Source organism: Mustela nigripes, chromosome 2 (assembly GCF_022355385.1).
Source record: "Mustela nigripes isolate SB6536 chromosome 2, MUSNIG.SB6536, whole genome shotgun sequence".
Taxonomy (NCBI): domain Eukaryota; kingdom Metazoa; phylum Chordata; class Mammalia; order Carnivora; family Mustelidae; genus Mustela; species Mustela nigripes.
This window is the reverse complement of record NC_081558.1, coordinates 79,452,851-79,464,022: the sequence shown is the minus strand read 5'-3', so window position 1 is coordinate 79,464,022 and position 11,172 is coordinate 79,452,851. Positions and strand designations below refer to the sequence as shown.

Sequence of the window (11,172 nt, the reverse complement as noted above, 5' to 3'; positions counted from 1 at the left end):
GAAAATAATTTTATGAATACCCATTTACAACATCTACAACTACCATTTTAATATACTTCTATTCGAAAATAATTTTATGAATACCCATTTACAACATCTACAACTACCATTTTAATATACTTCTATCCATTTATCCATGCCATCAGCTCATTTTACTTTTGTAATACGTTTCAGTTGCAGACATCAATGGGCTTCCCTCTGCATACTTCAGCATACATGTCATTTATTTCCAGCTTTTTTCTTTTGATGTAAAATTTATACACAAGGTGAAGCGCACAAATCTTACGTGTGCATTCACTGAGTGTTAACACATGTACACCCCTGACTACACCTTTAAGATCTTTAAGGGACATCAAGGGGGCATAATCAAACGGGATGTCAAGAGTGGGAATCTAGAGCTCAGAGAAGTCTCGGTTTGAAATTCAAATCTGGCAAGGCTCCGAACACAGGTCTATTTAAGCTATGGGATTGGATGAAATAACCCAAAGGGTGTAGACTGAAGCGAAATGGGTTCTACCCGCAAAGTGTCCAGCGTTTAACGGTCTGTTGGGGGCGGGGAAGGACGTGGGGGGAGCGCGCGACCTGTGGGGAGGTGGGGTTGGCCCAGTCCGGAGTCTTGAAAGGTCGGTCTGTTTGGCGCCTCTGGGCGGTCCTTGGTAACCACTGAGGTGACCTGAGGTGTCACGGGAAGGGGGGAATGAGGAGGGGGACATGGAAGGGACTTCCAGCCCGAGACCGGAGGTCGGCCTGGAGGGGAGGGAGCAGGGGAAAGAGGAAAAGAGATCTGGGGAGGAGGGAATGGGGAAGGGGGCCAAAGGAACGAAGGCGAGAACGCAGAAGCCGAGGGAAAGAGAGAGGTGGCGGCGGTGAGGGGGCGGAGTCGCCGCAGCGGCCCGCGGAGGGGCGGGCGGAGGGAGGGGGTGTGTGCGCGGGTCACATGGTCGCAGCTGCCCTCCCCGTCAGCCGCCCTCGCCGCCGCGGTGCGCTGGCTGCAGGAAGCCGCCGCGCCGCCGCTTTTGTTGTCAGGGACTCCGCGAGGAGCGCCGCTCGCCGGCTACCGCCGCCCTCTTTCAGTGCAGCCGGCTCTCTGGCCGCGGGGCCCGGGTCCCGGGCGCCCCGCCCGCCCTGCCCATGAGCGGGCCCCGCGACCACCGCTGCCTCCAGCCCGGGGCGGCGCGGCGCTGAGGCGGAGGCGGCGCTGCCACCTCTGCGGGAAGCGGGTAGCCTCGGTTCCCTCCCGGAGGGCACCATGGAGGTGAATGCGGGTAAGAGCCGGACTGCGGAGGGTGGGGGCACGGCGGAGGGGCGCTCGGATCCCGCTGGGGCACTTCGGCGGGCGGCGGCGGGGCTAACCCTAGGGCTGGTGGGGTGGGCTGCCGTGCGGTGCGTATCGACTCGGGCTCGGTCCCCGCGTCTACCCCCGGGCCGCTCCACGGCCGCCCTCCCGGCTCCCTGCAACGCCGCAGCGCGGCCCGGTGGCGCCGGCCCGGCCCCCCCCTCACATGGCCCGGCCGCGCGAGCCACGTGCGCGCTGTGTTTACGTTCGGCGGCGCGCGGGCGCCGGTTGGCTGGGCGGGCTCGTGACGCGGCATTACATAATGGGCGCTGAGGCGGCGGTGGCGGGCGGGGACACGTGAGGCCGCTCGGCTCGGTGACCCACATTCCCCGGGGCCGCAGGGACACGTGGGGGCGGGTGCGCGCGCGCGCCGGCGGGGAGCGCCGCAGCCTTCCGGGAGGCCCCGCCCCTTTGGAACCCTCCGGGCTGTGACGTGGCCGCGATTCCCTCCTCCCCCGCGGGGTTGCACACTGCGGAGGAGGCCGCGCGTGCGCGTGCGGTGAATCCCGCGCCCGGGCGGTCCCGTGGCGGGCGCGGGCGCCGCAGTGCACCCGCTGCCACCCCAGCGTCAGGAGACTGGGCTAGGCAGACTGCACTGGCGGCAGATTTTGGGGATACTGAGCAAGAAGTGTGGGGCCAGAACGCGCCACAGGCGGAGAGAGGTTTCTTTGGGGAGAAGACTCGGTGCTTCCCAAAAGCGAGACCCCTCGGAGTTCTGAGGTGCTTAGATCGTTTGCAATGTCTGGTAGCTAGGACGGCACCCGCCTTTGTTATGATGCTGCTTCAGTATTTCCTGGAAAAATGGTTGCTCTAGGACGTGACCCACCTTACACACCTTCAGTCATAAAAAAGGCTCTAAAATCTCCTTGGGCTGGGAGCCTATAGGTCATACAGATAGCTAATCATTCATCTCACGTAATGTCGAGATGACTCAGGTGATCCTAAGTGACCCCGGAACTTTAGGACGGACTGGTCATTGTTTATTTAAGTTGATTTAAAAAAACCCATTGGTTGCCGACCTTTCTTGAACCTGATCAACAGAATTTGGCTTTATCAATATTTTTCTAGTTACATTTCCTGTTACAGCGTCACAGAACAATACTGTACTCCCTTCTCGCCTTTTGTCTGCCCTCATTGATGGTCTTTACACCTGAGGCCAGTGAAGTTAAAGAGGAAGCCAGTTTGTGATGAGCTCTGGGTGTTACACGCAAGTGATAAATTATTGAACACTACATCTTAAACTAATGATGTGCTGTATATTGGCTAATTGAATTTGAATTAAAAAAAGCCAGTTTATATTTTCTAAGTTTTAAGTAAATATTTTTATATGTATACACACTTTTAAAAAACCATACCTTGAAAACAAGTGTGAGTTTTTCACCAATAGTAGAAATAAAGACAGCTTTTTGTGTTTTAATTGCTTCTGTGTCTGTTTAGCCTTTGAGGGTGTTTTTTAAAAAATTGGGTAATCTGTCAGGGAATTAAACTTTTGCTTGATAAGGATTTAGAGATTATTAGGTTCAGCCTCTTTAACCCAGCTTTCAGGATGAATGAATTCTTCCAGATTTGTAGCCTTGTAAGGTGGGCTAGCTCAGGAGGCAAGAAAGTTTTTGTCTGGTTTGAACCTTCCTGGAACAGTATCACTGATTTTAATCTTGCCTTTTGGAGCTATAGATAATAAAACTTCCTTTGGATAACTGTTGAACACATCACCCCAGTTCTTCCATTTTCAGTTCTTATTACTTGGTCTTTGCAGTGTTTTGATCATCATCCATGTTGCCCTTTGGGCTGTAGCCCCCAGATGTGAACAAGCTCCTGTGGAACTGGTTGGACAGTTACCAAGTTCCAAGTTTTGGATTCTGCTGCAAATGAATTCTCTGGCAGGCTGTGCTTTTGTGGCTTATTGGCTTTGCTGACTCATAGTAACCTTGCAATCAACTAGGACTTTTTATGTGAACTATTTTGAAGCTAGGTTTCATCCATTGTGCAGATAATTGTTTGCTGTAAAGTGTAGGAATTAGCAGTTTTCTTAAATTTTGTCTTGTTCCTTTTGGCTCCATTTTCAACTTGTTCTAAGCTGTTATCCAGTACATTTGACAGTTTCTGCCATATATCTGTTAGAGGGAGTGTTGGTAAGCATTACCTGTAATTTCCTTCAAATTGGCCCTTAGGGTGGGGCCATATTCAGTCTGTGTGGCACACCTCTGACCCATCCCTTTGGTTGATACCATTGTATCAGTACAGCACATTCAGCCAATGACCATTTCCTCTGTCATGACATATTGTGTCTTTATCCATGACTAATGCAGATGTGAAATAGTGAAGTGGTAGAAATCGACTGTATACGTTTCTGTCGCAGATTTTGGGTGAATATACCAGGTTCTTTAAAGTAAGTGATAACTCACGGCACAAACTTCATAACCATAGCTGTAATTCACATTTTTAAAAATCGGAAAAACATTCCCACATAGTTCATTCTTGTTTTTACAAACCTGTATTTCTAACTTGAAAAAAAAAATGTCAGAGAGCAGTAACTATAAAGAAGTCAGTTGTAGAGAGAAGAGAGAAACAGCAAGATCATGGGAGGACTTAGAAGTGAAGTAGCAAGTTGCTTGACTAGTGAAGGGAGTTAAGATACTCAGAAGATGGTATGGAAATAACCTCCAGGGAAACCACTGGGTCCATATTACACACTCAAAATTAAAGGAAAGAAGAAAGGATAAGGGGGATTAATTTTGTTTGAACTCTTCTAATTGAACTCTTAAGTATGATGGTAAAATAATAATCACCCATATTGGCTGAGTACTTACTATGTGCCGGGCTCTTCACATGTGTCACTACTTTGATACCACAGCTTAATTCTGTGAAGGTGGGTACTGTTACCATTTGAAGATGAAGAGCTAAGTAGATTGAGGTTAAGTAACTTATTCAGGCAAGTTTTGGAGCCCGATTTTGAATCCACAAAGTCCACTTGGGGATCATAAGCTACTATGCTGTATTAGGTCTAAGCCCACATAACATCTGATAGCATGTGCACATCTGGGTGGTCTTGTCTTCTTGGGGGTAAAGGAAATAACTATGTGCATCCACTTGATTTGCAGTGGTATAGGGTATAGCTGGTATAGTGGTATAGTTGATGGAAAAGGGTGGGTGTCAGTAAAGCCTCCTAATCTTGTCATTCCTCTCTTTTAGTCTTGTTGCTAGTCAAACTTTCTCCCCCAGATGTTAGATTACACTTGTGTGTTCCCGATCTCCTACTTCCCCTGGTAATTTACAAAAAACACTGTTTTACAAAATAAGACCGGTTTATTTTGTCATCCCATTTTTTATTTGTTTTCTTAAGTCTCTTATGTGGTATATCACTAAATAATTTGTATGTTCTTCAAGACCCCATTTACCCCAAGTCATCTTGGCTGTGTTTGCCCCTTTTGATTTTTGCCCTCCAGAGTGCTCTTGTGTCATCCTCAGCAGTTCACAGTAATCTGTATGAAACAGTGCTCATAATGCAGGGGAGTGAATGGTTAACACAGCTGTTTCCTCATTTGGTCTATAAGGCTTTTTAGGGAAAGGACCATGTTCTCTAGAGCCCTGACATTCAGGACACAGTTGGAAGGTTACATCTATCTACTATGCTGTGAGTAGAGATTATTAGTAACCTACTTTTAAAATGAGAAGACTAAAGCTTCTTGATGGTAAATCTGTTTCATTCTAAGTCACAAGGCACAGTCATGAGTTGAAATCAAGCATACTTTCCAGGATGGTGGGCAGTGGGAATGAGAAGGTTTTGGTGATGGGCAAGTCTAGAGTTGGGGTAAGAAAACCCAATATATGGTGAACAGTAAGTGCTTCCCAGCAGTATAAAATTAGATATTGACTTCTGGCTTGTCTGAAGTTGACCACTGGGTAAGCCCTCGCCTGGGAACCTGGCCCAGCTCCAGGGATTTTTTTTTTTTCCAACTAAAAATAGAGAAGACTGCTTCAGCTAATTTTAGCTTGAGACATCTAAGAAGTACATTCTGCCTGTTTCTGGAAGTGTTGGGACTTGCTGGTTCAGGAATTTCACCTTTCTTGCTTTATCATTGAAAACCATGTATGTAAAAAACACTTTAATAATCCCCTTTTATGAACACCACTTCATTTCAATCTTATGATAACTCTGGCAGATAGTCCTGTTTTATAGAAGGTGACTCAGTTTTAGAGAGATTGAAAGTGACTTGCTTGCCCAGGTCTTCACAGTAAGAGATAATAGTCTATACTCTGGCCTTGGCCTTCAACCCTGGACCTGCCACTTAAACCTCTCTGAGCTCTGAGTTCCTCCTGTGAAAAAAGGGATAATGGAAGTAAATGCTTGTGAGGTCAAAATGTGATATGGAGTTGTGTCACTTTGTTCTTGGTATTCAGTAGGTAATTGAGGACTTCTAGTTTTCACTTCCCTTTCTTCAGTGGGTTGAGGAACTATTAGATGTACTTCTTAACTTTCTAGGAAATTAAAATGTAACCGTTTGGGTCACTAACCATCAGGTCAGTAGATTGGTGTCTGGTAGCAAGAGTGGCTGCTAAGACAACTAAATCAGTGTTGAAGGTCTTGCTAGGAGAATGTAGCTGCTTCTAGGTGGGTCATCTTTGATACCATGGTTCTTGGCACAAATGCTTGCCGAAAAGGTTTGTTAAGCTCTGTAAAGGTAGGAATTGGATATTAACTGGATTGATAGTAGCTCAGTAATTTTTCTTTGGTTTGATTTTGGAGGTTTTGAAAGGAAGGTGCTTTTGGGTAGTTAATAACAATACCTTCCATTGGCCAGTTGTGTTTTAAAACAGTTATTAAGCCATTGGGATAGCTCTGATTTCTGCAAGTTTATTTCTAAGGTGAGGTAGTCAGAAGACCTTGTAAACACAAATGGCTCTCTCAAACGCTGGCCCTAAGAAAACCATACTTTTAAGGAAAACCATCACTTCTCATCTTTTACTATTTTGAGATGTAAGGAAGTGAATTTACCACCTAACGTGGTAGTACTTTAGGTAAGATAAATAGCTGTGAGATGTTCCTTTCGGAGTTTATTGAAGACAAAGGATAATACTTTCCTTTGCATTCTATTCTGAGTGTGTAGACATGTGAAAAAAGTAGCAGTTTGCTAACACCTGGAATTTCTAATGTGAACTTCAGATCTCTAAAATTTTATGAAAACAGATGGCACAGTGGTTTTAGCTGGTAACATGACATTTGCTGGCCTTTCAAATTAAATTGTTTATCTTTGGATTCACAGTATATTAAGGGTATTCAGGCAGTTATGTCAATGAAAACATCAACTTTTAAAATTATGAACCAGTTTGTGCTTTAATTCAGTGATTGTAGCTATTCTTAAACTTCAGTGTGCAAAGAATTGCCTGGGGAACTTGTTAAAAATTAAAAATGATCATTCCTGGGACGCCTGGGTGGCTCAGTTGGTTAAGCAGCTGCCTTTGGCTCAGGTCATGATCCCAGTGTCCTGGGATCCAGTCCCACATTGGGCTCCTTGCTCCGCAGGGAGCCTGCTTCTCCCTCTGACTCTGCCTTCCACTCTGTCTGCCTGTGCTCGCTCTCGCTTGCTCTCTCTCTGACAAATAAATAAATAAAATCTTAAAAAAAAAAAAAAAAGATCATTCCTAAGGGGCCTTCTCTACTCTGGGCAGAGCCTTGAAAACATGTACTTTCAAAAAGTACCAGGTGGTTCTTATGATACATATTTTACATAATTTCTCTGGATGATGAGAATAAACTCAGACTTAGGAAATTTTTCCTCCTTGTGTTTGGAGTTTTAGGAGCTTTCAAAATCAGCAGTAGATGACATTCCTATTATCAAAATTACCCTTGGTCACTGGGGTGCCTGGGTGGCTCCATCGGTTGAGCATCTATCTACCCTCGGCTCAGGTCATGATCCCAGAGTCCTGTGATCAAGCCCAGCATCTGGCTCCCTTCTCAGAGGGAGCCTGCTTCTTCCTCTCCCTCTGGTCACCTCCCTCCCTCCCTCCCTCCCTCTCCCCACCCACCCCCGCAATGCTCTCTCTGTTTCTGTCTCTCTCAAATAGATAATTAAAATCTTAAAAAAATTACCCTTGGTCGCATTTTCTTCCATTGAACACAGATAAAGACATTGGCTTGTGACAGTCCCGGTTTTACTGTGTAACTACTTTATTGTGTATCAGTTTCACCAAGAGGTTGATAAAAGTTTCTGATTCAGTAAATCTGGAGTGGGGCTTGAGAATTTAGACTTTTAACAGATTTGCAGGTGATGCTGAAGCTCTTGATCTAGGGACCACACTTTGAGAATGACTGGTTTATAGGTGGGGAGCACACAGGTCTAATATTAATCATGAAGCTCTGGTTTTGCTTTGGGAAGATGATAAGCACATGCCAAGAGAACATTTGGGAAGTGGGTTAGTCTAGAAAGACAGAGTCACACCTCCAACTTCGATGCTAATAACAGGTGTATGCTTAATGAATGGAAAAGTGGATGGAATTCTCCACATTGTATTTTTTGTCTTCAGAATTCAGGTACATTTAGTTGCATTTATGCATATTTGTGTATGATGAATACTGTTGTATTTTTCTTGACATGGTAGTGCTGTTTTAACTTTGATTTTAGGTTGTGACCAAAAATCCCTGAGAGTTATGGTTTCACTTTACTTCTCAGGAATTTCCCATCCTTCATTTGTATAGTTGGTACTTAAATGCGTGTCTGGTACCTTATTTCAACACAACAGACTAAAAGTGACCTAAAATTCCTCTGCCCATTTTTTTTCTTCTGTGTAAGTGTAAGTGTCTTTCTGTTCTTTGGAATTGTTTTGGCCTTAGCATTTTGCTGTGTGTGTGTGTGTGTGTGTGTGTGTACGTGCATGCGTGTGCATGTGTGTTGACTTATAAAGTGTGGGAAGTGTGGCTTTTATCTAAAAAAAGATTGGGTAATCATTTCTCAATAGCAGAGAAGTTTATTTCAGAGTGAATGCTTAAATTGCAGTTATCACTTAGGGAATGTGGAGAACTCTTCACTTATTACTCTGTATAGTTACCCACATTGTTTTCAGAAATGCCCTGTTTTGTGACTTCCTAGCAATGTTTTATGATATTTGGGATGTGTCTGTGTAATTAAATGTGGGCTTCACAAAGGCAGGGAAGTAGGTCTTAAAAATATTTATGGCAGGCTTATTACTTGTAAAGCATGTATAGAAAATTAGGAGACACTGTGCACTTAGGTGCTTATTGTCTAGTGAGAAAGAGATGGAAACAGGTAAATTGTAGATTTAAACAAGAACTCAGGACAGTGAGAGAGATAATTTTACCTTTGTATCACATTGAAAAGGCCTGTAAATGTTTGTTGATGATAGAAGAAAGAGGAAAAGAAACCACAGTAGATCTTGGCAGAAAAGTTGAGAGTTAGTTGTTTGGCCTGTATTTGGAAAAATAATATATTTGGCTATGGGATAACTCTTGCAGCATTTTATGTCTTCGAGGGAAGATGTTTGAAATTATATTCTTTTAAATACTATTTCTTAACCTGGGAGGTTTATAGTCTCTTAAAGAGGCCAAGACCAGTTTTCAGTAGGGTTGTGGAGGTTATATTGGTGAGGTCCTGAGTAGTGTTTTAAGAGTAGCTCTATGGAGAAAGAACTAGTGTCAGCCTTAATGTTATTCTCTTAGAGCATGCATTCTTTCAGCCTCTTTTAACAATTTACTGTAAATAGCAAGTCAGAAAACAGGTGGTGAGTCTGGATTCTTTAAGAGCTGTTTACGGGTAAGTGTGTCTGCAAGGCCAGTGGCGGAAGTGGGTGGAGAAGGGGGATTGTAGAACTGGTGATTAGTGGGTAGTCACAGAAGTTTTCAGGGATCTTTCAGGAAAGATTCGGGGAGCAGCTGCTATGAAAGATTCCCCATTTTGACATAAATTATCTGGAGTTCCAAATGTTACATCTGTTCCTGGTTAACCTATGTTTTAGCCAAGTGCTGGTGGAGGCAAACAAACTCTTTGTTTCTAGGATTGTGTCACTGTAATGAAGGAGGCAGAGAGAGGACCAGAAGCAGACTTCTTCATGGCAAAAACAGTTTGCTTACTCTAAGCTCTGTAGTCAGTCAGGAAAGTTTCTCATTCCTTTTAGGTAAAAACAAACAAACAAACAAAAAACCCCCAAAAAAACCCAGGGAAGGAAAAGCTTTAGGTTTGGATCTTTGTATGCTCAGAATAATTAAGCCAGTGAGAACCTTCTTATTTTTTGAATCCATGGAAATGATCTGTGCTTCGAGCCTTGTGGAAGCAGGAAAAATAGGAAATAAGGAAGTAAGTTATTTTCTTCTTTTAGGGTAAGTGGATAATTAGTCAGCAACCTGTTTCTAAAGTTAGTGACTTTACTGTTAAGATTTGGAAAAATAGAAAACATATATTGGCATGTATCTAATTATGTGAATTCTCCCTTTTTCTAGGAGGTGTGATCGCCTATATCAGTTCTTCAAGCTCAGCCTCTAGCCCTGCCTCTTGTCACAGTGAGGGTTCTGAGAACAGTTTCCAGTCCTCCTCCTCCTCTGTTCCATCTTCTCCAAATAGCTCAAATTCTGATAACAATGGTAATCCCAAAAATGGTGATCTCTCCAATATTGAAGGCATCCTGAAGAATGATCGAATAGATTGTTCTATGAAAACAAGCAAATCGAGTGCACCTGGGATGACAAAGAGTCATAGTGGAGTGACGAGTAAGTTACTTTAATTTTCAAAGGTTGGTGCCATTAATGCAGGTGGGGTTTATTTTATCAGTTTTTCATTTGGGTGTCATTTCACCCCATTTTGGGTAATCATAGTTTAGTAGTTAGGTAAGAAACAGCGATGATTTTAAAAGTTACAGCCTGGGGGTTGTCAGATTGGTTCTTGCCACAAAGCAAGAAATGTGACCTGCACTGTGCCTGACCGTGTTTCCTCTAGGGTATCCCCTGCTACCACATTTTCACAGTTGCCTTTCTTCTGAACTCTGCGTACTGAATCTGGTTTCTAGAACAGAGTACTTGTTATGGGAAGGGGTTTGCTTTCATGAAGTTGGAGCTAGGAACATTGGGGATTAGAAAATAAAGCAGCATTGGGTTAACTAAATGAGTGGTGGAATTTGGACCCCTAAGTGAATGTGGAGGTAAGATGGGCTGATACAGGGGAGGAATGGTGCCTGTTAGGTGAATTGAATTGTGTATTGTATAGCAGCAGCCTGTGGAGACGTGTTCACACCTCTGTCAATTGACTCTTCTGTCTGAGGAGAACTGTTTTTAATTCTGGTTGCATATATATGGTGTAAAGTAACTCTAGAGTCATAGAATTTCAGTGTATGTTTAAAATCATCAGGCTCTCAGAGATGTATTTGGCAGTCCCATAAACTGTGTTTAAAAGAAAATTAAGATTTCTTTGGATTTGTTAATTTGGTGTAAAGATTTTTCTTTGCATTGTTAAAGTAGATTGATATCTTTCGAAAGTACTTACAAGTTGAATAAAATAAATTGGAATTAGTTGGAAAGAAAACAAACAGTTGAAGTTTTTCTTCCAGCTTTATACTTTTATGTCTGTTTGTGTCTTAGAATTTAGTGGCATGGTTCTACTGTGTAAAGTCTGTGGGGATGTGGCGTCAGGATTCCACTATGGAGTTCATGCTTGTGAAGGCTGTAAGGTAAGCTACTGGTTCTGGGATTAAAGAAATTGGAGTTAGCCTTGGCCAGTTTCCATAATTGATTACCTGGGAGGATGAGAGAAGTTAACAGCTACTCTTAAAGTTTTAAATATTTTATGTAGTATATAAAGGTAACTTGTTTTGAAAAATGTATTTTTAATACA

At 43.5% G+C, this 11,172-nt stretch overlaps 1 protein-coding gene across 1 annotated transcript in view; it reads left to right on the top strand.

The window, feature by feature from the left end:
• The first annotated feature begins 939 nt into the window (after positions 1–939).
• Positions 940–11,172, top strand: part of NR1D2 (nuclear receptor subfamily 1 group D member 2) — a 29,241-nt gene continuing 19,008 nt past the window's right edge. Inside the window, exons 1-3 of the mRNA XM_059390850.1 lie at positions 940–1,265; positions 9,789–10,055; positions 10,920–11,008. Of these exons, the coding sequence (XP_059246833.1) occupies positions 1,250–1,265; positions 9,789–10,055; positions 10,920–11,008 (372 nt within the window). The 5' untranslated portion in view covers positions 940–1,249. The remainder of the gene's footprint in view (positions 1,266–9,788; positions 10,056–10,919; positions 11,009–11,172) is intronic.